General features: G+C 42.2%; 1 protein-coding gene across 1 annotated transcript in view; it reads left to right on the top strand.

Moving 5' to 3' along the window:
- The window catches only part of LOC130492893 (coiled-coil domain-containing protein 171-like), a 160,251-nt gene that overhangs the window by 9,668 nt on the left and 122,779 nt on the right, over positions 1-27,804 (top strand). The window contains exons 4-7 of the mRNA XM_056866654.1: positions 9,890-10,036; positions 12,019-12,111; positions 13,656-13,816; positions 18,202-18,340. Coding sequence (XP_056722632.1) covers positions 9,890-10,036; positions 12,019-12,111; positions 13,656-13,816; positions 18,202-18,340 — 540 coding nt within the window. The remainder of the gene's footprint in view (positions 1-9,889; positions 10,037-12,018; positions 12,112-13,655; positions 13,817-18,201; positions 18,341-27,804) is intronic.

The following is a 27,804-nucleotide window of genomic DNA, read 5'->3' as shown; positions in this document are numbered from 1 at the left end:
AGGTTTCACTATCTTTTTCACTGCTTCCTCTTCCCTCCTCACACCTAGCTCCTTGTGCAGATCTATTCCACTCCAATCAATCTTCTATTCATTGAACTTCTTGAAACTTAGCACTTAAGAGGTAAGGGGTGGATTCTGTGTACATAGATTTGCTAAAGAGCAATGAGATTAAGGTTTTTTTCTCAACTTTGTAAATTTATTTTATAACATTTTTGCCATGAAGAAGAGGCATGTTATCTCTGCAGACACAAATTAACTGTTTTGAGAACTGCAGAACCAGGCATCTGTCATATCTTATAGATAGAAAAATTTCCCAAAATCTTACAGAAACCTCTTGAAGAACATGACATTGTGAGTGGATTAATGGAATTCATTTACCAAAAAATGTAAACATTGCATCAATATACAGCCTTATGCTACATAAATAAAAACTAATCCTTATTTCGTGATGAATAACCTTGGGACTATAATGTATCTTAAATAGAAAACTTATCTTTAGATAGATTTCACCTCAAAAAGCATTTTATTTAAAAATCTGATTTAAATAAAAAAAATCAGATTTAAATGTTAAAAATCCATTTTTTAATTTAAAAAGATAATTGATCCACCCTGGTATCCATATATATAATTCCCTCCTGCCCGGCTTGGATACCTTCCAGATTCAGGGACTACTGTGTCCAAACATTTATTACATTGAAATGTTTTTGTTTTTTCAGTTGTGTCTTGGTAACTTCCTATGGTGTGAGTGTGAATGCTGATTTTTTTTTTGATAGGCAGTCTTAACTATATATTAAAACAGAACATATGTTCATTGGCAAGTGCCATAGTCTCTTGAATTACACACTGAAAATACTTGCCTTCTGTTGTGCTCTAGCAAATAAAATCACAAGCTTCAGACTGAAGGCTTGGTTTGGGGTCCTTCAATCACTTTCGTAAAAGAATGCTGGCAGCCTTAGTATGAAAACCTGAGTTATGAGATCTTTGGAGTTCAGGCTTGGAATGTTTGTCTGTAACGGGCCACAGAAAACAAATGCAACCATAAACCATTCAAATGGAACAATCCACCTTGATTTTCCTAGCAGATACTGCAGTGTGGTCCTCCCCTGGGGTGCCTGTCTGTCTGATGCACTCTGACTAAAGGACGAGCAGAGGTTTTATAACAATACAACAGCATCATCTTGTGGTTGGCAGAACAGTGTTGCACTGTCATTTTTAAATTTATCTGTGAACAGTCTGGTCTGCAGTCCAGTTAAGCCTACATGCACGGTTTGGCAAACAAAAGTTAGCGTGCTGTAAGTAGGTTAGCAAACATAAGGCAGCAATTAAACTAACGGTGTATACGTATTGTACAAATATGCGGACAGTGTCTTTGTAGATAAAACATTAAGTTGGGTATGAAAATTGAATACCACTTTGTTTACATGCACGGTTTGGCTTTCATTAAAATAGAGGAAATAAAGAATTTCAAACGGTGTTTTATCCCCTTATACCTTTTACTTTTTGATTTCCAATAGATGGTTCTGCTATTGATTTTCCTCATTGTCACACCATTTGTATTCTTTTTAATTTAGGCTATTTAAAAATAAATAAATTTTATTCAAAAAAAATTAAATGAACCAATTTCAAGTACAACAACTTCATATACAGAACTGTACAAAAATCACTAGAATAGGTTCTTACAATCAACAAACTAATGACAAAATCTAGGATTTGAAAATCCCCATTTATACTACCATAAAGAAATGTGTTGTTTTCCTATCAGATTGGTTCCATTCTAAAACTTCAGTGCACAGAAAGAATCCTGTGCATGGCTTCCTAGCCTCCCCACTCCTGGAGAAGCACAAAATGTCCCCCCAAGTGCTGTTCCTGGGGGTTGCAGGGACTTCCAAGAGCAGCATCAAAGGAGGTAGAAGGCTGCTGTAAGAAGGGCGAAATCGGTGAAAATTGCCCCATCTTGTACGTGGGAAGTCGTTTGATGGGATCCAGCACATGATTAGGTACACAACAAGTACCTAATAATATGATTATCCAACAGGTGGAGTTGGAGAGGGAATCAATCCCTCAGCTCATTCCAGGTCCTTGGGCTTATTTAGGAGTATGCTATCATCACCAACCCAACAGGTTTGGCAAAAAGCTTGTTTTACATATAAATAAAATCTCTTTGCTTTCACACGTGATTTTTGTTTTGGTAGATGTACATATTTGATATCCTTTCAATTAAACGTCTTTCCATTCAGCACAGCAGCTTCATACAAGAACGATGTGGCACTTTGAATAGTTATTTAACTATCCAACAAGTCTAGAATCAGGAACTGGATTGAAAGGTATTATTAAGTCTAAATTAAAAAGACCTGTCCAGTGTTTTGTTACACAACACATTATACACATGGGCTTTTTGTTCCCGGCCAAAATATCAACCGGATTTCCATTTTTTTCAATTCACCAGTGAGCCCAGCTTTATCTGCTCCCAAAATTCCCAGTATGTTCCAACAAATATGCCTGGCATGTAAACATGTGTGATAAACGTATATTTGGATACCTTTTATTTATGCATTTGTTTACTTACTTATTTTAGCTGTTTCCCCGTAGAACTAATTGTAATATTTAAAACTTTTGCTTTGGCCTCTACATGTAGTTTTGTTTTAAGCACTTTATGTGGTTTGAGCCTCTGAGCCTTTTAGAAGAGATGAAGAGGTTCTTTTACTGTTAGGAATGAGAGTGTGTGCCAACATAGAAACTTCATCTCCTCAGGCTAAAAGTTGAGCCTTTAAGAACTCATCACAACCATCTGCGTATTTTTAAATAGAAGGAAATATTACATCCACTCTAGAAGATGTTTTTATCAAAGATAAAATGAAATGAAGATTTGCCATGAAAGTAAGCTTAAAATTATGTACAAAATTCACGTGTGAAATCAAAGAGATTTTATTTATATGTAAAACAAGCTTTTTGCCAAACCTGTTGGGTTGGTGCTGATAGCATGCTCCTAAATAAGCCCAAGGAACTTGGAATGAGCTGAGGGATTGATTCCCTCTCCAACTCCACCTGTTGGATAATCATATTATTAGGTATTTGTTGTGTACCTAATCATGTGCTGGATCCCATCAAACGACTTCCCATGTGCAAGACGGGGCAATTTTCACCGATTTCGCCCTTCTTACAGCAGCCTTCTACCTCCTTTGATGCTGCTCTTGGAAGTCCCTGCAACCCCCAGGAACAGCACTTGGGGGGACATTTTGTGCTTCTCCAGGAGTGGGGAGGCTAGGAAGCCACACACAGGATTCCTTCTGTGCACTGAAGTTTTAGAATGGAACCAATCTGATAGAAAAACAACACATTTTTATTCAATTGTAAGCAATAACATCTTACATACCAAGTACCAATTTTGATTTTATGTTCTAAAAAAACTAAGAGCCCAATGCAGAGAATAGCACCACTTGCTCCATGTGCCCCAACCAATATCAGCAGCTTGGCTGCAGAAATTCTAAGATTCCCATTTGAGCCAAAGTACTTTCAAAATAGGTTTTCACCAAAGTGATTAGGCAGATGGCCTTCCCAAGGGATGCTGAAGACTGGGCACCATGACAGAGAAGGTTCTGACAGCATTTGGACCATCTTAAATAAGAGCAATACGCGGAGGAGTCTCTTCAGGAGAACACAAAGCAGACAATGATGGCAAACATTGAATAACAGCTTGCCAGCAATTTAATGTAAAATTTCAAAAGACACAGTATGCAGCAGATTGCGATATGACTACCCTGCTCAAACCTGCAAAAATATTTATTTGTACAGTTAAAAGTTGACTGGAGGTTTAAAAAACTTTCTTTATGACTTTTCTTTGTTCGCAGCAGAATTGGACAACAAGCTTGGCCAATATACCAAGGCTTTATTTTGGAAAGCCATTTTCTACATCTAACCATTGGGCAATTCCCGTGCTTTTCCACCTGCTGTTTTGGCTGGTATGAGATATCAGCCCAGCCTTACCCAGTGGCTATTTTTAGGAGCACAGTTTTGAAGACCAAATGCCTAACACTTTGATGGTATTTTTGCTAAGTGCCCCTTGTGATGGTCTTGTAAGGAGTAAGCTGTTTGAAGACTTAGTGTAATCTTTCTATTTCTCTGAGCAGAAAGCTGTTTTAGCAAATTGAGTCTCCAGTGAATCTCCATCTAAATCTCTGGATTCGTGTCCTGTTTCTGATGCTCACTGGCCAAGAGTGGATGGTTAAGCTACTGCTTAACCCATAGGATTTACTCATGCAGTTGCATTTTTAATTGTTTTACAGTGAGACCTACAGAGATACAGGATGTGAAAAATGTAGAACAAACCTTGAATATTTAGGGTTGCCAACTTCATGTATCTCAGCAATGCATGTTGGATTATGCATCTGCTGGTGCATCTCATCATAAAGTTATCAAAATAAAGTTATTCCATATGAAAGAACAGTTATATAAATCTTTCCTTAGCTAATGGTGTTATGCAATTTGAGCTTCTGTGGATTCTATACCATAAGATTTTCAAAAATGTATTTCAGCTTAATATAGGACATCCTCCACCATGTACAGTCTGTGCTTGCTGTTGCAAGCTTTGGCTTTGATCCTAAGCAGCACAAGTAGAATTGCGCTTGTAGAAAGCAGCTTTCCGCCCTTCCACTGCAGCCTTCTTAGTCCATCAAAATTGCATTCCTATAGGTCAGTATGCCCTCAGGAACAGTGTAAGGGTCTGTGCTATACTGTACTTCATCTCTCCATCAGGGTTTGACTTCCTCAAAATCTGAAACCCACATTCAGTTTTAAGAACTTTAAATTAAAATTTGGAATACACAGATTCCAGAAATTGGACAGATTCAATTAATTTAAGCAAGTAATCCCTCGCACAAAGAAAATGTATTTTCTCCAAAAAGACAAGGCCAAGCATGTGTTTGTTTGCCTTGCATGTAAGACTTGGGCCAGATTTCTACCTCCCGAGACAATAAGCGTCTAGAGAAAGTTCATACTCAAGTTTGCTTTGAAGATGGAAGTGGGCATGGCTTGGAATTCAAGGGCCCCCACAACCTTTTTCTTGCCTTCTCATGCCCTTGCAGCCCTTCTTATATGTACTCCATCCCAACCTCTTTCCCAGCTTCAACGTTGCCATGTCCTGTGCATGATTAAGCCCACAGCTGTATCCATCAAATTGTACAGGGAGCAAGGAGAACCATGCACTGTCCTCAAGGGCTGTAGGTTGCACCAAGGACAGATAGTGCCTTGCAATCTAGCCTACCAAAATGGCCCCCTGCACGCACCATCCATTAGTAGTAGTGTCAGCATCCACGTGCAAAACATCCATGGTTCTAACTGCTTCAACTGTCCAAAGCTTACACATATCATCTGACCTCCCCACACACACACTTCCTGGCCTGAGCCTGAAGTTCTGTGATTCAGAGTAGAAAACACTACTGCTGATCTAAATCCAAAGTTTTGTAGTCACCATAACAACTGCAGCATCTTGGCTGGCTCCAATGAGAGCCCTAGATGGAGGAGGCTTTTCCCATGAGATATTTGGGCCTCCAGAGAGCTGGCTGATTTGCTATAGCAACCAAAGCCTTAGCCTCATTTGGGAGGCAGCAATTTCCATCAGGCTGAAGTACACCTCCCTGGCCTCAGAGGGCAGATATGAAATTCCTAAGTGCCCTTGTCACCTGGAGCCTGGGATTTGTCTTCCCCTCCCCCTTGTATGGTGATCTTGTTGTTTATTCCTTATGCTGATCCTCTTAGATATAAACTGGTACCCCAAGCAGTTGTAATTTATTTTCCTAGCTGTCTTCAGTTAGTGTGTGTGCACATGAAGGACTTTATACAAAACTCCAGTTTCTAGAAAACTGTGGATCTGATGTGTTACTTTGTTTCAACCTTATTTTAGAATATGGAACAGATAAGAAGCTAGATAGCATTAAGGGACCGGTTACTGCTTTGTGATTATTAGCATAGATAACCCTTGTAATGTAAATGACAGTTACCCAAGCATACTTAATAAGTCTGATTTAAGGGAATTGGCTGTAGTTCTGTAGAGGTACCCTTTTTAGGCACAGATGGAATGTGGGTGGTACTGATTTATGCTTTGGCTGGTATTGCAAATGGAGGCTTTGATTATGTTTTGTAACTTACCTTAGACACAGGATATAAATAAAGTGATATGGGTGATAGATTGATGTGCTGTATATCTGCTGCTCAAGACTTTGTCAAAGCTTGAGATTGCTCTCATGTTGCAATGCCCCTTGATATCCCCCTGACACTAGTAATAGAGATTATTCTGCCCTTTCACCAAGGGGCTCAGGGCAGTGCACATAATTCTTTCCTTCTCCATCTTATCCTCTCAACCCTGTGAGGTAGGTTAGGCAGAGAAAAATACCCAGGTCATGCAATAAGCTTCATGTCAGAGTGGAGATTTGAGCCTGGGTCTTCCAAATCCTAGTCTGATATTCTAACCTCTGCAATACGCTGACTATCTACATGGGGGTCTGAAACAAGTTATTTGAAGTTATTAACTGTTAACTGTGGTTAAACACCCATGATATCATGTGACATACGAACACAGACATTCTGTCTTCTCTGGCACCACCCTCACTGCATTGCAGGCTGGCATACCAAGCTGGGTCTCTTCAGGGAAGGTTAAGGAAAGAAGAAAGGAGATAAAATTAATATTTTGTTTTGTCAAATGGTCACCGGTGATCTGAAACCTGGTTTCATAAACTAATCATGGTTTTGCATTGTGTTTGAACCCAGTATGTGGGTAGTACAGGTAGTACATCTTCATTTTTGCAAGGTCCTGTTGGTTATATCATCTCTGTGGAATGGTTTCTCCCCAACCATACATCTGATGCTTAGTCTTGAGTTTTTGTTGTGACCTCAAGACATCCCTGTTTCCCCCAGATATTTAATTATTTCTCTCTCCTCCCCCCAGATGGTTTTGTGTTATGGGAATTATTGCACCTGCTTTGTTATCTCACCCTCTGATACCTTGTTATCTGATGCTGCTAATACAGAATACTACATGTTTTTTATATTGCCTCTGGCTGTTTTAAAAGATATTCCTACAGCAGTTGTGGGTTTCTAATCAAGTTCCCAAGTTTTTAGGTCGGTGTGGTGCACTTGCTATACTATAAATGCTCTTGAACTTGTGTCCTTTGTGGGGGGTTGCAGTGGGTGTGATATATAATTGTAATCCAAAGTCTCACGTTGTACTATGAAGCGTTTGGGCTTTGCTAAAATGCCTCTATCCTAGTAGTCATGTAACAGCTATAATCTGTGTCTGGTTTGGTATCAACAAATTTGACTTCTTGGTTGAAAAGTTCAACCTTGTAAACAATGTAAGAATTTGCTCCTCATCAGAGCCTAGCTATTTCCTTCATTTATTGTCATTCGGGTCGAGCAATTACTGTAGTTATTGTTTCTCCCCAACCACTGGTGAGCTGCACTAAACTTAGCATAATGTAGGACCCACTCTGGTATTAATTTAATGTTGTTCTTTTGCCATCTTTGGGGTAGGGGGAAGAATCCACTTGCCATTTTAGGTGAAAGTCTGTGCTTGCCTGGCAACTGTAGATTGTTCAGTTCACCACCTCTATGAGTTCTCCCCTCTATGAGGGAAGACATGATAGAGGTCTATAAAATTATGCATGGTTTGGAGAGAGAGGACAGAGAGGTTTTTCTTCCTCTCCCATAATACTAGAACACGGGATCATCTGCTGGAGGGTGAGAGATTCAAAACAGATAAAAGGAAGAATTTTTTCACACAACGCATAGTGAAATTGTGGAACTCCCTGCCCCAGGATGTGGTGATGGCTGCCAGCCTGGAGAGCTTTAAGAGGGGAGTGGACATATTCATGGAGGAGAGGGGTATTCATGGCTATTAGTTAGAATGGTTACTAGTCATGCTGCATACCTATTCTCTCTAGTATCAGAGGAGCATGCCTATTGTTTTGGATGCTGTGGAACACAGGCAGGATGGTGCTGCTGCAGTCGTCTTGTTTGTGGCTTCCTAAAGGCACCTGGTTGGCCACTGTGTGAACAGACTGCTGGACTTGATGGGCCTTGTCTGATCCAGCAGGGCCTTTCTTATGTTCTTACCTTAAATCCCAGAGTGGTGAGAGACATAAATAATCTAAATTTGGGGCATTGTAATTTTGACCTGGTGGAATGTCAGTAAGTCCTTCTGGCATCTGACCAGAGTACTCTCTCAACCAGTTCACCATATTGAATAGATGGTCATTTCACCTGCTGGTGTGTGTGTTTTCATTATGTATTTCTACGCTTGAAGAATATGGTATTTTTAATGTGGGTCAGCCAGAATTCCTGTTGGTTTTGATCTGTTGTAGGGACTAATCACTGTGAGATCAGAAAAGGCTACTTTGGCATCGACAGAGAGATCTTATTTGTTAGCAAGAGGTCAGGATGCCCACACTGGTGAATCAGAAGGATAGTGATGGAATCAGGCCTGTTGTCGTAACAATATGGGCAGTCTACATGAATTCTTTTTAATGGATTGTGGGGGGTTGGCTGTGACCCCACAGTAACCTTTCCTTTAGCTGCCTTGAGTCTAAGAAAGACAGTGAAGGGGTGCTGTGGGAAAAATTTACATTAATAGCTGTAAGTGCCTTTTTAAATACCCTGATTCTGCAGCTGAATTCTTATCAGGCAAATGAGCCAATTATATATATTTTCTCGCCTCACAGAGGAGCTATATACATCTGTGCTAAAACAAGAGCAACATGTTTGAAAATTAATGAGTGAGAAAGCATTGTATTGGATAGTTAAGTTGCGGCAGTAAATACAAGCCCCAAAGAGGTTTTTCTGTACTAGAGTAGTACAGGCGCATACTGAGCACGCAGTTGGACTAATAACTAGTGCATTCCATTCCATTTCCCAAATTGATTATAGTAGTTAGCGGTTAGAAACTGCAACAACTTTAGCCTTGTAACAACTTTAGAACACAATCTACTTTTCCAAAGCCAATGTATGTAAAAAGTGTAACAGTACAGTGGTGTTTTTGGTGACTCCTTTCTAAGCCCATTGACTTGAGTAGACTTAGAAGGGTGTAACTACTTTGGGTAGAGAGAATGATTGCGCACGCACAAAAGACTGAACTCTAGTACAGTAATTTACAGTAATTTACAATTGCAGTTGCTTTTGTTGATGCAGCTTCCCTGTGTTCCACAAGGGAGAAAGGCGGCTCATAAATGGCTTAAATAAAATGAACGAATTGTACAGACTTATACATGCCTGGTTCTTCCATCCTTCCTCCCCACCCTTTCTTTCACAGAGCGCAGCAAAAGACCACCAAACTAGCTCTGGTAACCCGTAATGTATGAATGTAGGTGTACTGTTTGGTCTGTAGAAGGAAAACGTTGGTTATTATATATCATGAATAACTGGAGGTAGCTTTCAACTATCATTCCTTCACTGTCTTGATGGCAAAAAGATGTGGCAGGGAGAGACGCAATAATCAGTTTGATGCACATCACAAGCTGGATTTGTGCCGTTTTTATTTAACCATGATTAAGTTGGATGTCTTAATGCAGCATTATGGTGATGTGTACTGATGTTTTCTGCAGTGCCATATTGATATTGGTCCAGCAATACCTTAAAGATGATCAAGCTTTCAAGAGTCAAAGCTCCCTTAGTTTCTGATGAAGGTAGCTTTGACATTCGGAAGCTTATATCCTGGAAATTTTGTTAGTCTTTAAGGTGCTACTGGACTTGAATCTTGCTCTTCTACTGCAGACCAATATAGCTACCCTCCTATGTATTGATATTGTAGGGTATGAATTGCTTAAAAACACCAGAAAGCATGTCCCAAAGAATCACTTTGTTTTGGTGTTCATGCTAATAAACAATAATTATTATTCATTAGGAAAAAACCAATGCAATTCAGAGTGTTCACCAGAAACTGCAGGATCTGGAACTAGAACACAGCAACTGCTCTGAAGTGATAAGGCGGCAGAACAGCGAACTTGAATGGAGTGCTGAACGAGAAACTCAACTTAAAAAAGAACTCAACGTAAGTGCCATCTTGGCCTGCCCTCCTCCATCGATGCTTTGGTGTTGGTGTGTGATAGCTGCCTGCTTTACTGCCACCAAGAGAAGTTGTTGGTGGGAAGGGTGGGTAAAAGCCATAGAAATCTTAAATTAACAACTAAATAGTCAAGATGGTAGTCCAAAAACTAGTCTTTCTAAGGACATCAGCTGCACCTGCTTCCCCAAAACTTCAAGTATATACCTTTATTCAGGGATCTGTGGTTAGTAAGGAGCTGATGTCTCCACATCAGTATGGTTGATTTTTAGGCATGTGTTTCTCTGAAATGAACTATGAAACAAAGAAGGTACTGTGTAAGCAGCTGTCAAGGCAGAAAAATAATGTTGCATTTTACAGACAATTTAAACTTCTACCGCTTTATAGTTTTGCGATGTTAATGAAAAAAACATATAGAATGCACTTTAAGTAAGGGTAACTGTGTTAAAAAAAACAGCTCTACAGGCTGGTTTTAGCCCAGCAATCTGGTAGATACTTAAGCAGCGCCTAAGCAAGCTGTTTTTCTAAGGAAGATTTGTACTGTTCCTGTAGTGCCCTCTGGTGGGTAATACTATGAAATTTTGCTAACTTATTTCAGAAGCTTTGTGCATTACTTCTTATTTTTAAGAATTTTCATCCTGCTTTTCTTACAAGAAAAAACAGCTTGTGAACAATAAAAGCATGGTTGTGTACAATAATAAAGAAAAGTTTCCAATAAAATGCAGCAGAAGCTGGAACAAAATATTGACTTGATTAAATCAGTAAAAGAGAACCTGCTGTAACAAAAAAAGAAAATCTGTGGTGTTTTAAAAAGTAATACCAAATTAGCTTTCGCCTGTACTGAAGGCTACTTCCCCTACAGCTGCTTTCCTCCGTGGTATTTTCATGGATATTTCATGATATTGTTTCTCCACAGGGAAATGCCTGGGGTTCCTCAATGCACAAAGCAGAAGAAGCCTGCTCTTCGTAGCTAGGATTAATGCACAAAGTCCTCAGAAAAAGACACTCCCTTCTCCTGTTCTCACATGTGCAATCTGTGGGTCTAATATTGTTGTTTAAAGGAAGGTTCAAGACGTTAGGTGGGATTTTTGTTTTACAATTTGGATGCTTAAATACAAGCACGCCCTTGCTTATAAACAATGGTTCCAGCCCAGAGGACGTTGGCTATGTTTTAAGTCCCGTGGAAATATGTGAGACTAATTGATTCCAACATGTCTGACTTTCTCTGCACTGGGGCTAGAGAATTTCGAGGGACTGTTCCTCTAATGCTGGGATTACCTTAATATTAATATATGTACAGTAATGTGTAATTAATATAGTATTATTTTAAACAATGTCCTTTTATTATAACTAAACAATCACCTTGTGAATGTTATATGGGATGGATGGAAGTTTACATATTCTTGGGTCCTTTATCTGACCCTTTCCCAGCCTGAACATTTGACACACTTAGAATCATTTATTTATTTATACTGTTTATATGCTGCCACTCTATAGACTTGCTTGAGGCAGCTTACAACTAATAACCACAGAACCATACCATTGAGCTGTGGTACATGTCCAGGGATACATGTGGCCCCATAAATGTGTTTGGCATTCTCTTGTTTTTGGTGAAAGTGCAAAAAGTTAACGAAAAGTTGTCTAGAAACTGGATGGAAACCGTATCTTAATTTATAGAGGAGGAAAAGGAGGAGGAGAGATAGATTTAATATTCTGTTTAAACAAGAATTATTAGTTTCCAAAACTAACTTTTTGTTGCTTTGCAAAAAGTTAAGTAACCCTTATTGAACTGAGTGAGTATTGCTTTACAGTTGTAATAGATTAAGGAGCATAATTCTGTGTGGATGGAAACACCGGGCTTTCTTTAAGACCAGTTCCAAATTGAGTGCATTGCAGTAATCTATGTAAGTGATAGCATTAGATACAGGCCATCATGGTGAGTTGATTTTTAAGTTAATTCTTCTTCTTAGGCAGCTACAGCAAGAGTAAAGAAACTGGAAGAAAATGTTGAAGCAGAAAGAGCAGCACATCTGGAATCAAAATTTAATTCTGAAATAATTCAGGTGAACTAGTGAATTGAACTGACAAATGTATGCCAGGTTAGCATATAACTGGATAATTGTGCGTGTGTTAAGTGCCGTCAAGTCGCAGCCGACTTATGGCCACCCCTTCTGGGGTTTTCATGGCAAGAGACCAACAGAGGTGGTTTGCCAGTGCCTTCCTCTGCACAGCAACCCTGGTATTCCTTGGTGGTCTCCCATCCAAATACTAACCAGTACTGACCCTGCTTAGCTTCTGAGATCTGACGAGATCAGGCTAACCTGGGCCATTAGCACATGCTTAATAGTTTAAGGCCTAATGCTATATTTGAATACATAACAGAGAATAGACTGTAGATTATGCAATAGAAACTTGTGGAATGACAGATATTTGACTGCTGGCCTGTAACAGCTTAGTAAAACCACTTTGTTTGCAAAATGAGTACGCAAAGAGTACCCAAAAGAATACATTAACTTGGTACTTTTGCTGGCATCCCAGTACTAACCTAAGCTGCTGCAGGCACTTAGCATTGTGAACTGACCCAGAATGTCAGCATATACATGCTGCGAGTTGCATTGTTGTAACTGTCTTAACAGTAGTTTCTTACCTTAACCTTAATTCCGAGTCATTTAAATATGATTTAGGCGCAGAGAATAGACGGCAGGGTGGTACCTTTCCCCTTATAGTCTTCAATTTACAGGACAAATTTAGATATTCATACTCCGCTTTTCACACCAATGGGGATCCAAAGCTTACAACATCTTTCTCCCCTTTTCTGTTATCCCCACAAAACCTCTGTGAGATAGGTTAGGCAGAGAAAGAGAGATTGGCCCAAAGTCATCCAATTGGTTTTCACTCAGAGTGATTAATAATCATGGTTAAAGGAAGGCAGAATTTGCACTGAAGAGGTGGTTATTTAGTAGAAGGGAATATGTGATCTCATAGCTGAATTCATACCTACATTGGCAGCCCATTTCTAAAGGAAAGGGTAGATCTGCGGTGGCCAGGAGTGGCGAAGCCACGCTGCTTCCCAGCCCCAGGGGAAAAAACAAGGTTTTTTAAAAAGGGAAAAATAGGGGGACATGTCCCAATGAAAGAAGTGAGGCTGCAGCACCAAAAAAAGGTGGGGCAGCTCCGCTGCTGCTCATGGGAGCATTCCTGCCCCAGGGAATGTCTCCCCCACACTGGCGCAGCCGTTCTCTTCTGGGATTTAGTTCCCAGAGTGGCTATGCTGGTGGCAGGGGAAGCGGAGCTCCGTGGCGTGTTTGCCCCCACACCAGCGTGATAAAGTGGCACCTATGCCAACGTGGGGTCATGCCGGCTCCTAAGGAGATCCCCCTCCCCAGGATTGCTGCCTTAACCGTGGTTTAGTTTACTGTCTGAGCTTACATTAATGATTATCAGTAACCCATGCTGGCTACTGTCCTAATCATGGTAAAGTATTGGCAAAATTAAGTCTATATGGAAATACCGTATGTCCCTGTGTGCCCCTCACAGTTACTGCTAATCTAATATATTAACAGTATTCTTGAAGTTTTGATTATTGGTTTGTTATCACTTCTTGCAGTTAAGAATTCGAGACCTGGAAGGAGCTTTGCAAGTAGAGAAGGCCAGCCAAGCAGAAGCACTTTCTGATTTGGACATTGTCAAAAGCAAGTTCAAAGAAGTAGAAAATGCCTATGAGAAGGAAAAACAAAACGCGCAAGAGAGCTATGAAAAACTTAATTTGTACGTTCTTAATCAGAATCCATATGTCTTTGCTCATTTGGGTATTAGAAAACAAAATAATAGCTCAACCTAGATATTATGTATCATAGAGCGCTATACTGATGTTTATATTCTTTGAGCTGGTAGATGTAGTATACGATATATGAATCAACAGTTAACAGATTTTTTTCCAGTCCATAAATCAATCTTAGAAGTAATCATCATGGTTTAAATACTTAAAATGTGAATGTGCAATACTTGGAGTTGCTTCTTTTTTATTCTCTTGTCCATTAAATCTTTTTTAGCTTGGTAATAGTTTGCTCATTGCAGTATAGTGGGCTAGAATATAGTACACACATACCTTTATTGGCATAATTACAATACTTTAGCCAATGGTTGAAGCAGGATATAAGTACAGGACCCTCTAGGGATTAGTAATAATCCCTATAAATTATGATTTACAAAATATACTAGTTAAAAACAGTTTTAATCTTCAGCACCTCAGCAAGAAATTGAGCTACCATCACCGTTATTTCTGGGATCGAGTCTTTCAAGAGAAATTGACATTTTAGTTAGTTGTTCAAAGATCTTTTGGTAGCTAATAAAGCAGACAATAGTTTTTCTCGCGTACATAGAATGTAGTACTTAAACCGGAGGGGCCAAGGTTAAACTTCCCTGCTGGGTGACCTTGGGGGTCTCTCTTTTTGTCAGCCAAACCTACGTCATAGGGCTGACTTGAGGTGACAATGAATGTTAACTTGAGCTCTTTGGCGATGGGGCAAGGAAAAAGTGTAATGCATAAAACTGAGTACTTATTAATGGTAAGGCATGGAGGGTTTATGAAAGCAATTTAAAAAAATTAGACTTTTAGAGAATTACCATACCAATTTTCTTACCAGCAAAACATTTGAGAATTTGATCTCATTACAAAATAGGCAGGACCAGTAATGTATATGAAAATATTTGATCACCAAATCAAGCATCCTGTATATCCTGGTGTGATAATAGAGAAGGCTTTGGTCAGAGATCCCCTAATTCAAAACTTTAGAGATCGCAGAAGTAGTTGAGATGCTTTTCTTTCAGTGGCCCATTATACTGGTAGAGTTCGGGGACGGCACTTTGCCATTCAAGTTTGCCACAATTTGAGTGTATTTTAATAAAATTTATAGTTCAATGATTATTTTCTTGCAAGATATTCTGATATGGATGAAACTTCTGTGGGCATTAACCCACTGTCTTTTTCAAGCAGTTCTTATGTAATTTAATATAACATTTTATTACCATATTTTGCTTCTGTCCTTTGATGTAATGGCCTTTGTGGTTAGCAATGATCTTAATTTTCTACCCATTTTCACTGTTTTTGTGTCTCCTGATCTGAATTCTTATTGGGAAGCTTCATGTTTTTCTTTGTGTTGAATCTTGCCATTCCCGCTCTGAAGGAAAGGCACCTTGAAGTTTGGGTGATTCACGTCCATTGCTTGGGGAGGCAGGAACTAAATTCTACTTCCTGTCTCCTGGGCGGGAATCGCCCTTAGCTCCCAGTTCTGTTTCTGCCTTGCTGGGGAGAGCATTGTCGTAGACGACCTGCTCGAATTTAGGCTTTTAGCTGCAATAGGCTTTTACCCTGTCCATCTGCCCTCTGTCTATTCTCAACCTCAGCCCATCTCTCCTGTAGTGCTACATTCTGAACCCTTCTTGGTTCCCTTTCTTGGTCCTTCTTTCCCCTCTGACCCTCTGGAGCCTTACCTGGTAGCTAACATGGCTGCTGCAGCAGATAGAGCAACGGACCCCAAAATGGCAGCCATACTATCCTGCACAGGGGAAGAAGAAGAGGATCCCCCCAGGCATTACAGAAAAAATCTCTGTCATTGCGCAGATGCTAGTGAAAAATAAAATGGCAATGTTCAGTTTTGAAAAATAATAGTTTGTATGCTTTTGAGGGCATATGTAAACACCAGAGATAAAGGTGGTAGATCCCCTAAATCCCTGGAAATTATGGTTCTGTTAGGGGCCTAGTGATCCTGAAACAAAATTCTCCAGGTACAAGCTATTTTTAAACAAGATGTGAGTCACTGACACAGTTCATCAGAGCTAACGGTCTTGATTTTCATGGTTACATCTTCACTGGGACTAACTATGGTTAGCTAATCAAACCTTTATCAAGGTGAACAATTTGAAACAATGGCCTGAGGTGAGTTTCAGCCATGGTTTGGGGCAAACTTTATTAGCTATTAACAGTAGCTAGTTGTGATATGGATGTATTGCTAAATTCAGGAAAAAGACAGTGTGATGGCCCCCTGGTCAGAGGCCCCATCTCCCTAGGAATGTACCATGGTGTATTCACATGGTCAAAGATGAGTCATTACTCAAGAGATTCTACAGTTGCCCATTTTATTGATTAGTTCTCCATGCAGCCTGGCTAATAAGTCCTTGATTACCTCCACCTGTTTTCACCCAGGTTCTCAGACTGGCTTCTACTGCTGAGGTCCTTCACCTGGTCTTGGTAGCTCCTAATTCAGGCTACTTCATCTATAGATAGAGTTAATGTTGGCAGTAGCTAGGCCACCCAGGCCTGGCCATTGATAGTTGTGGCCTCTTGGCCAGGAATGCCATTTTGTCCATCCAGGTGAGTCCTGTGTAGAGAATTCTACCCACTGTAGAGAACTCAAGTCTGGCTGGCTACTCTCCTTCCCAGTTCTTAGCAAGTCCCAGCCACGTACTCCCCACCTCCTTCAGCTGGGCCATTTTTATCCTCCTTCTCCTGGACCTGTCCAGTTCCTGCCACCCTGTGCCTACTCCTGATTAAGTCGTTTATCCCAAGGACACCTTTGCCCTTGAGTAGGTCTTTTCTCCTTCGTGAACTGGTCCTGAATGTCCTTGCTCCTGCTATGCCCTCACCAACCCCCAGACCTTCACCTTCTGCTCCTTTACAGTGCTGCTGGCATGCTTAAGGGAGTGTCCATGTTTCACCCCTTCTCCTTTAAGGCTAAGGTACCCTGGGATGTAACAGAGGTAAATTTATTCACAATGGGAAGAGTGAGTGATATGAGGAAGCCCACAAGCTACCACCACATTCCTAATTGCTAAACAATGTTTTAGAGCTTGAGGAGGTTCGATCTGTACCAGACCAAGTACTTCAGGGTTTTTTACTTTCTTCACTTAGGTTTAAGTACAGTATATGCATATATGATTAAAATTAAATTACTATTTGTAGATAATGTATTCTGGCAAGTTATGTATTTTTCGTGTTGTAATCATGTTCAATAACTTCAGTTTGGTTAATCCAAGAAACTTCTGTAGAAACTTCTGGATTAAGTGAATAGTGGTACTCTGTGCAATTTATATAATCTGATTTTTATGCCAAACCCATAAGAAGTTGTACTCTTAAAAGACTGTTAGAGTTGACAGGTTACTATTTCCTCGGGAGTTGTGTGAGGAAATGACACCTCGGTGTCCTGGAGGGACCCTTCCACTGTCCCCTGGCGTTCCGGGCGGTGCTTCGTTGGCCTCAGACAGGTCAGCAGGCTGGGCGTGTGACCAGTCTGCTCCCTTGGGCTGAGAGGTGTCTCAGGAAGCTCCCACCTCTGCAGCCTTCCTCCTCCCTTGCCTCAGTATCTATGCCCTCTTATATAGAGCTGTCAGTCCCGGTAGCCCTGCCCCAGCCCTTCCATTCCCCACCCCCAAACTCCATAAAAGGCCTAACCTGGCCCAGCTGGGTCCTGCCCCCATACGCATGCCTCTGTGGTTAGAGCTTCTGCCCCTTTCTCTCCCCGCCCCTCAGCTGGTGGGTGGGGATGGCGAGCTTCCCCTCAAACTGGGGAACTTTGGCGGCAGGGCCTTCTTTGTCTGGGCCCTGAGTCTGTGGCCCCTCTGACCCCTCCCAGCTCACCCCTTGGGCAGGAAGGGTCTCCTACGCTATGCCACAAGGCCACAGCTCTTTCCCCCTCTCCCCACCTCTCAGCTGTTAGGCGGGGAAAAGGCACAGGGCCGCGGCGTTGGTTTTGCTTTTCTCTGTCGGGCCACGGGAAAGCATTTCCTCCTCCTCGCCTCCACATCTTAGCAGTTGGGCGGGGAACCGGCGCGGCTCAGCATCTTCAGCGTCCTCTCCCTGGGGAGCAACTGGTCAGGATGCTGCCTGAGCCAGATGCCGTTGGCTGCTGTTTCGGGGCTCCCGGAACCCTCTTTGAGCTGGCTTGGGGTAAGTACCGAGGGGGCGGGAGAGGTCCCGAGGCAGGGTGAACGATTGCCACCCCAGGAAAAGTTGTTCATATTTTGTTAAAATTAGAAATTGGTAATGTCTTGCCTTGAAACCACATGTTACAGAATCATATTATTTACAGCAGTTGTCAGAAACTAAATTGTTAGTTGCCAAAATAATGCTTGCAAATTCTGTTCTCTGTTTTCAGACTGGAAAGGGATTACCTCTCGATAAACAAGCAGCTAAAGGAAAAGGTAGAGGAAAAGAATAAAGCAATTACAGAGCTCTCACAGAGACTACAGGATAATGAAAAAAGTTGCAAAGAATTACAGGATGAGCTTCTACTGGTAAGAGAATAGCCCTGAGGCATTTTCTTTATTGGTCCAAAAGATGCTATGTGTGCTGCCAAGAAAAATTTTTTTGGAAGCAGGCAATTATTGGTACTACCCACTTCTACTGCTCTTTTTGCTTGGAGTGAGCTTATACGGGTGGTGTGTAATGGGTGGAGCAGGCAACGGAGTCTCTCATTATTAGTGTTTTGTTGTAGGCATATTCTGGCTGTGGTGACCTTTGCTTCTGTTCACTGTTGTATTGGGCTTTGTATATATAATGATATCATCATAAATGCTAGGGGTGGAGTCTAGATAATGAAAGGGTTGAGAGCTTAATAAACATGATGGGCAATGGTAATATGATACAGGATTTATCTTGAAGGGAGAGAGGGGCATAGATATGTTTCCAGTGGAATGGATGGTTATAGCAAATTATATAGTGTTCTCCCCCTGCCACATTGCCCAACTAAAAATGGATTTAATTCTAATGACTTTTTCTGTACAAGAAAGGTTTAAAACTCCGGTTTGAACTTCTTTGAAATCTTGGACTAATCAACCAGTTAATTTATCTCTGAAATCACTTGCATTACCATGGTTTGTGTTTGTGTATCTTCAACATAGAGTTGCTTTCTTACCATCAAGTCGCTTCCGAATTAACGAATTAATGTCCTCCAAAACATCCTATCGTTAACAGGCTTGCTCCGGTCTTGCAAACTGAGAGCCATGGCTACCTTGATTGAGTAAATCCATCTCATGTTGGGTCTTCTTCTTTTCCTGCTGAATTCAACTTCTCATAATGTGACCAAAGTATGATAGCCTCAGTTTACTCATTTTAGCTTCTAGGGAGAGTTCAGGCTTGATTTGATCTAGAACTTACTTATTTGTCTTTTTGGTGGCCCACGGTATCCATAAAGCTCTCCTCTAACAGAGCATTTCAAATGAGTCAACTTCCTGTCAGCTTTCTTCATTGTCCAACTTACACACCCATATAGTAATGGAGAATATAGTAATATGAATTATCTTGATCACCAGCAACACATCAGTACACTTAAGGATCTTTCTTGCTCTGAGGGAAGGGCATCTTGGAACTGTGGGTGATTCCCATTGCACTCTCAGGGAGGCAGGATCAACTCTTCATTTCCTGTCTCCTGGGCAGGAATTGCCCTGCCTCTACAGGGAGTTTCGGTCTTGCCCCTACAGCAGGGGTGGGGAAACTTTTTCCTGCCAAGGGCCATTTGCACATTTATAACATCATTTGGGGGCAATACCAGGTGTAGATCTCCGAGTGGGGGGGGAGAGGCTAGGGTTGCCAGGTCTCCGGCCACCACCTGGAGGTTGGCAACCCAAGGGGAGGCCATGCAGAGAAAGCCTGGAGGGCTCCCCGGTCCCCCCTCCCAGGCAGGAGGGCAGCCAGTGGTGGGCTTGAGAAAACGAGGCGCCAGGGGGGCGCAGCCTGCAGTCGATCGGCAAGGGAGGAAGGGAGGAAAGGAAGGAAGGAAAACAGAGAAAGAGGAAAAGGGAGAGAGGGAGAAAAAAATGAAAAGAGGGGGAGAAAGAAAAGGACAGAAGGAGACAGACAAAGAAAGAGAGGGAGAGAGAAAAGCCTTTCCCCCTACTCATACACACACCTGCCGGCCCCATGCAACCGGGCCCCAGGCTCCATGCCCTCCCCCAGAGTCCACAAAAGGCCCCCCGAAGCCCAATCAGCTCCTGCGCGCATGCTCTGCCGCCGGGAGCCGCGGGCCTCTTTCCCACCTCTCCCTCTCGCTGCTCAACAGCCGACAGGCAGTGAGAGGGGCTTACAGTGTGCCCCGGCATTCCTGCATGCTGCGGCAATAGGGGGCAGCCTTGGGGAAGGGTCCCTCCCCCTCCTCTCCGACCAACAGCAGTCGGCGAGAGGAGGTCCAAAGGGCGCCACAGCGCCCCTGCAAGCCGCGGCCCCAGGAACACCCTCGGGGAGGGCCCTCCTGCGCCGTGCCTCCGCGGCAAGGCCCCGGAGCTCCCAAGGGCCACAAAAAATGTCCTCAAGGGCTGCATACGGCCCCCGGGCCTGAGGTTCCCCATCCCTGCTCTACAGGAAGAGCAGCTTCACAGCGCGTCTCTGCACTATGTTCTAGGGACTTAGGAAATTTCTTTTCCAGTTCTCTCTTTACCTATTCTAAACTATTCTTACTTTTATCCCCTATTTTTCTCCTGGACTTTACCTTTGCTGCCTTATCTATTTCTCTTGGCATTCTGCCTCTTTCTATTCCTCTTACTACAAGGCAAAAATGGCGACTGGAGAGAAGAGAAATGAGGATGGCTTCCTCTCTGACGAGGACTCAGATCTGGGCCTCGTGCGGTTATCTGACCAGCAGAATACTGAGCCCTCTAACAGCCGCTCCCATGGTCTCTTAGAGGAGCTAGAGAAGGAGGAGGAACTGGAGGCCAGTGCGCCCAAGCGGCTGCAAATTGAGGGGGTGCCCAAAAAAGGGGTGAAAAGAGCCCTCAGTGGCAAGACAGCCCCCGCATCCTCCCCATCGGCTCCTCAAGCAGTTGGAAGTCTGCAGAGCGCAGCAGAGCAAGTCCCAGCAGCTCAATCCTCTTCCTTGGTGGCTGGTAATGTACCTTTCCTCCTTCTGTTGATGCTGTGGATGGATGGCCAGTGATTCAGGCCGACATTATGGCCATAGTGGACTCATGTTCAGTGTTTGGCCTACTAAGACCCCAAGATCCTTTTCACACACACTACTGCTCAGACAGATCTCCTCATCCTATAATTATCCATTTGGTTTTTCCTACCTAAATGCAGAACTTTACATTTATTTTTGTTGAAGTGCATTTTATTAGTTTTAGCCCAATTCTCCAGCCTGTCAAGAATCCTGGCTCTGTCTTCTACCGTATTTGCTACCCCCCCCCAATTTAGTATCATTTGCAAATTTAATAAGCATCCCCTCTATTCCTTCATCCAAATAATTTATAAAGATGTTGAACAACACAGGGCCCAGGACAGATCCCTGAGCCATTCCACTAGTCACTTCTCTGCAAGTGGATGAGGAACCATTAACAAGCACTCTTTGGGTGCAATCTGTCACCACCTAACAGTAATAGGATCTAAAAAAAGTGGTTCTCAACCTGGGGCCATATGGCCCCCTCGGGGCCCCCCAGGATATTCCAAGGGGGCCAGAGGTGAAAATTGCGTAAATGGGGGGCCACGGTACGAGACTAGGGGGCCATAGAGGGAAGTGAGAAGAAAACAGAGAAGTGACTGAGAAAAGAAAACAAAAGAAATACAATTTGTACCTTCAGTGGTAGGAGCCCCGTGGCGCAGTGTTAAGCTGCAGTACTGCAGTCAAAAGCTCTTCTCACGACCTGAGTTTGATTCTACCCAGCATAAGTTTAAATTTGTTAAAATTTGCTCTCCTAAAGTCCAACCTATATATCTGACTACGTACAGTTTTTCCTTTCCCCAAGATTGTAAATTCCAAGATTACATGGTCACTACTACCCAGGGTGCCTACTACTTTAACCTCATCAACCAGTTCTTTCTTGTGGGTGAGAATCAAGTCTAAGATAGCAGATCCCCTTGTTTCCCTGTCCACTTTTTGGAATAGGAAGTTGTCAGCAAGACAAGTCAGGAATTTATTGGACCTTGCATTTTTAGCAGAGTTGGACTTCCACCAGATATCTGGGTAATTAAAATCTCCCATAACCACTATGTCCCATTTCTTTGAAAACTTTGTAATCTGGTCTAGGAGTGTCTCATCCAAGTCCTCTGCCTGGTTTGGTGGTCGATAGCAGACCCCCACCATAATATCACGATTATTTCTTACACCTTTTATTTTTACCCATAGACTCTCGACTGGACTTCCATGCTCAGATTCATGTATTTCTTCATGCTCAGATTCATGTATACACATCGTTGACATATAATGCTACTCCTCCCCCTTCCTTATCTGTCTATCTCTTTTAAACAAGTTGTACTGTCACGGTCTCTGACATAATTATGGTATTTTGTGTACATGTGCAGAATTAATACCCTGTAGAGCGTGAACACATCATGCAAACTGAACACAAACTGCAGAGGTTTGTGTAATGAAAAGCCTGTGTAATGCAAATGTCCTTAGAACAGGCTGACAGAATTCTCTCAAGGTCAGCTCTTTCAAAGAGCTAACTAACTAACTAACCCTTGTCCTTGAAGGGAGAAGAGCAGACCACCTTTCATTATCTGTCAGAAAGATGTAACTAAAATCACCTTTTCTGACTCAGCTGTCAGCTGAATCTCAAAGGCAGAACAGTTTTGCCCTCCTCAAGGTCTACTGAAGATATCTTAATGTACTGAGAGTGCATTAATAGCTTAAACTTTGCTTTTTATAACTTAAAGGCCTTAAAGATTCCTGCAGTCCTATCAAGGATATGAGTAATATGCTTTCTTGCTTTTTGTAACCTTGCTCAAGGCTATGTGCTACTGACCAGTTGGTCACAAAGTGACAATGTAAACAATAATTGTGTTTTATGAGTTATATAGTTAAATATTGTGCTACAGATTTTTAAGTAGTCTCATTTAATGCGTATTGTCCTAATGAAGAGAATGGTATAAAAATTATGTATATAATGTGATCATGAAACTCAGAAATGAGTTTTATACTTTAAGCAAAATAGACTGAAAGGAAAGGAAGCCCATATATGGTCATGGAGAGCTGAGCAGTTGTAACTATGGCATTACTGCACTGCTTTTGATATCTGATAGAGGGAATAAAAGGTATTCCTCTTGATGGATGAAAATGTTGTCTGAAAGTGGGGATAAAAGATTTCCCTTCACTCTTAATGAGTCTGAAACAGTATAAATACAGCCACAGTACAGCTAGAGAATCAGAACCTTCCAAAAGGCTCTCAGAAAAGGCTGAATGGTATGTATGGCTTAAATACTTTACTCTAGACTTTGTGAATTAGATACTTTGAACTGAATCAGAATAATTTGACTGTTAGATTTTAGAAGTTGGATTTTGAAACTGAATAGTATATAAGACTTGCTTTTACTGCATACATTGTAATACATACATTGTATTTTGACAAGAGTTTTTATAGAAGTGTTAAAGACTTGATAATCTGCATTTATACATATTTTACTTGAAGTATGTCAATAAAAAGACTTGCTTTTTAAAAGTAAGTAAAGTTGTTGAGTCCTGCTTACTCGATGATTGGCTGAATAAGATACCTTCACTTCTCAGTAAGTGATACATTCTAAGAGCCTATCATCTGAACAGCACGACCCGCTTCAGTACCCCTCAATCTTAATATTCCAATCAAGAGTGACATCCCACCAAGTTTCAGTAACGCCTATTAGGTCAAAATCCCCTTCCTGTATTAGGGCTTCGAGTTCTTCCTGCTTGTTTCCCATACTCTGTGCATTAGTATACAGAGATCGGAATCCATGGTTTATGTGCTCTGAGGTTTTCATTTCTGTACTTACCCATGAGTTTGTTTCCTCACATACGTGCTACTCCTTGCAAATCTTTATTGTTCTCATCTCCAGTTATTTTCATCATACTAGGCTTTAAGTTTTTGTCTCGCTCCCCCATAGGATTTAGTTTAAAGCCCTCCTGATCAGGTTTGCAAGGCTGTCACCAAACATTTTTTCCTACCCTTGTGAGGTTCAAACCATCTCCTGATAGAAGAGCTTCTTCTCGAAAGTGTAAGCCATGGTCCAGAAATCCAAACCTTTCTCTATGACACCATCTACACATCCAGTCATTAATTTGTAGTATTCTTCTTTCCCTTCCTAAGCCACTACCTTCAACAGGCAGAACTGATGAAAACACAACCTGCTCCTTACTCTCCTCCTCCTGTTGCCCCCTAAAGAGTGTTCATGTGTTCTGTCCATGAACTCTTTACCCTCCTTTATAAATGGAGTGTGGACAAGAGTGCCTCAGGTCCTTGTATCTTCTCCTCCAACAGGGCTACCAACTTATACTTGCTGCAAGTGTAATTATTGTTACCTTCTGGTAAGAGTACAAACATACCACAGACCTTGCATGTTACTCCCTAGCCCAGTGGTCGGCAAACCATGCATGTGGCTCTTTGGCCCCTTGAGTACGGCTCTGCCACAAATGACCTTGCCCAGGTCGGTCCCCTCGGTCTGTGCCGGGGCCAGGCGAGTGCGCGGCGCCTCTCCGCCCCACCGTCCCGCCTGCCTCGCCCGGCCCCGACGCCACGAATGCTCCGTCTGACCCTGCCAGCTGCGCCGTCGCCATTGGGGCGGGGGAGAGAACGAGGCAGAGAGCCAGCAGGGCCCCGGCGGTGAGAGGGCGGCCGGCAAGGCGCCGCTCAACCTGTTGGACACTTGCGGGGTGTGCAGGCAGCACATCCAGAGCCGGCAGCCCCGCCTGTTGGCTAATGAGTTTGCCGACCACTGCCCTAGTCGCACTGCTATGATCCATTGCTGAAGTTGTTCAGTGACTTTCCTGCACTTCCCTGATAGCTCCCCTGACAAACTGCCTCTCAAGACTCCCTGCTTGAGAAACAAAAAACACTCAACAGATATAAAATGTAGAAACTTGTCAGCTGCTTACAGGGGCCCCAGGGCAGATGCCCAGGCTAAGAGCCCCAGTGCAAGATCCCATGTGCTCTTGCCCTTCGGCTCATGCCTCTGGCAAGAGGAGCTTTCTTAAATACTCTCAGCCCCACACCTCAACAGGCAACATCAGAGCAATTAACTTCAGCCTCACCTGCCCTTCCTGACTCAGCAACAGCTTTCTCTAAGCTCCTGCTGTGTTGTCCACCAAGGAAGGGGTCCCTTCTAAGGTACCACATCCCATTACCTCAGAGAGATTACCTCCTTCCCCAAGGTCTCCATCATCCGTGACTGGCAGGGAGCTGTCACCTTGGGATTGGGATGCAACTATTTCATCCCTGGAGTCCTTACCCACCCCTCTCTTTGGCTGTCTCAGTTCTTCCAGTTGAGCTACCTTGGTCTCAAGGAAGTGAACTTGCTCCTTGAGAGCCAGGAGCTCCCTGCACCGAGCATACACCTGTGACTTCTATCCAGCAGGCAGATAGTCATACATGTGACACATGCAGTACACTGGATAGCCCCCCAAGCCCTGCTGGCTTTCTAAATAACTGGTATTTTAATTATTTATTTTTGGTGTTTTAGCCCTGGAAATGAAAAGTGTCCTGGCCTTTATACTCTTCACCTTTTCTGTACTGAAGAAGGACCTAGCACCCTGGCTTCCTTGCCTGGCTGCTAACGCATACTGATGCTTACTTGCTTGGATTTCCTGCAGGGCACAGAGATGTACTCTGCCCCAATAACAGGATTCTTTCCCCAGGCACAGGCCCCAGTCTAAGAGCCACAGGGCAAAGAACCCTTGATCTCGCACCTCTGGTGAGGAGGAGCTTTTCCAATGTAAATGCTCCCAGCCCCCAACTCTCTCACACAGCTCCACCCAGCACCAATCAAAACCCCCTTTTTAAAAGGCTACACAAGTAGGTTTCAAGTATCCACTCACCCGCAAACACAGTAACCTCACAGCAACCTCAGGTAATGCTCCCCAGCAGTTATAGGAAAGACAAAACCAATACTCACCTCACCTTGCCAGCACCTCTGCCTCATATCTCAAACTGTTAATACTCCTTACTCCAGTTTTCATTTTACCTTCATCTAAATCAAATCCAGTTTTCCTTATGATATGTTCTGCATAGAGATCAGAGATAAAACACATCCTTGTCTGACACCTTTGCCAACTGGAAACCATGCTGTTTCTCCATATAATGTCCTAACAGTAGCCTCTTGTCTAGAGTATAAACTGTGCATCAGAACAATCAGATATTGTAAATCATTGATTTATTTTTAAACCAACCATAACTTTTCATGATCCACACAGTCAAAAGCTTTGCTATAAACTATGAAACACAAGTTGATTTTCTTCTGAAATTCTCTTGTGTGCTCCTGTAACCAACATTAATTTTCAATATGATCTCTAGTGCCTTGTTTCTTGTTGTCTTTTACCTGGTGAATAGTCTAGAAGACTAGCAGGGGTCCCCACCTTGTTGAGCCTATAGTACTTGTGGAATTTTGAGAGAGGCTAGTGGGCACTAGCACAAAATGGTTGATGCAGTGGCAGGCCTAGTTGCTACATGTTGGGAGGGGGTTGGACTAGATAGCCTGTATGGTCCCTTCCAACTCTATGATTCTATGATCTACCAGCTAAACCCAAGCTTACAGTTCTGGTTACTGATGGTTGAGTATTAGCAAGGACTTGTTGAAGAAGAGGTAGCTAAAGCATAAGGGAAATGTACACATGGCATTCAGGTAGTCATTAGGCTATTAATAGTAGATGGTCTTCCCTTTCACAAAAATTATATTTTTACCCTTGCTATCCTAATGTGAAAATATCCAGTGTCTAAAGTTTGTTAGTGTTTTAACATTTTTGTTTTTACCTGGCCAAATGACTTCCTGGAAAAGGGCTCTGAAAAAAAACTTTAACAATAAGCCAGAAGAAGATTCATTAAGAGTTAAATGCACTTCTCTGTTCTGTGAACCGTCTATGTATCAGAAGTTATGTATTCTTTCCTTATTTTATCTGCTCTAGCTGGTATCAAACCTATCAGTGGTCTCACTCACTGACCATAATTTGGATAATCTCAAAGGAATAGTTACTGTTTAGCTTCTTCTGGACTATTAAGTGTGGAAGCAATTTAAATTCACACATTTTTAAGACCAGAGGGGGACCATTACAATTATCTAGTCTGACCTCCTGTGCACACAGGCCATAGAATTCATCCTAGTTGGATTAAAGCATATCTTTCAGAGAGATTTCTCATTTCAATTTAAAACTCCATGTAGCACTGCATCAAACTACCTTGCTTCTTAAGTGGTTCTGTGTAATTATCCTCAGTACGAGAAAGTTAGATCTCTCTCTTCTTTATTTTTAACTTTTGCCTTCAGATATTAAAACACATTTTATGCTTTGTTTGTGTCATTAAGGACTGGTGTAGAAATAACGTGACCTGTCCATTAACCATGGTTAAGGAATCAAAGCGGGCTGTGGAATTGGGCACTTTCTCCCCTTTTGTGTGGAGTTCCCATATAGGTCTTTTCCACAGTTTAGTATTGTGTTTGCACTGTCATTAGCCATGTGAAGTCTGAGCTTGGGAATTGAAGACTTCCTCATTTGCAACAAATCATAGTTTGTCATTGCATCAAAACCCTTTCACATTCCCATTGTCTTGCACAATCCCCATTACCTAACTATGGTTAAGGAAGAGACTGCATTAAATCTGCACCAGCTCTAAAAATCCATTGAGCCCACAGTCATCCAAATTACTATGTTCAATAGACTGAGGCTCAGGGTATTAAAGATCCTGCTTCATGTGTCGACTTGGAAGTAAGACTCAGGGACTAAAACTGTGTGTGTGTGTTAAGTGCCGTCAAGTCGCTTTCGACTCATGGCGACCCTATGAATTAAAGTCCTCCAAAATGTCCTATCTTTGACAGC

This window comes from Euleptes europaea, unplaced genomic scaffold (genome assembly GCF_029931775.1).
Source record: "Euleptes europaea isolate rEulEur1 unplaced genomic scaffold, rEulEur1.hap1 H_1, whole genome shotgun sequence".
NCBI classification, from domain to species: Eukaryota; Metazoa; Chordata; class Lepidosauria; order Squamata; family Sphaerodactylidae; genus Euleptes; species Euleptes europaea.
The sequence above is the reverse complement of the archived record's forward strand: the minus strand, read 5'-3'. Positions and strand labels throughout refer to the sequence as shown.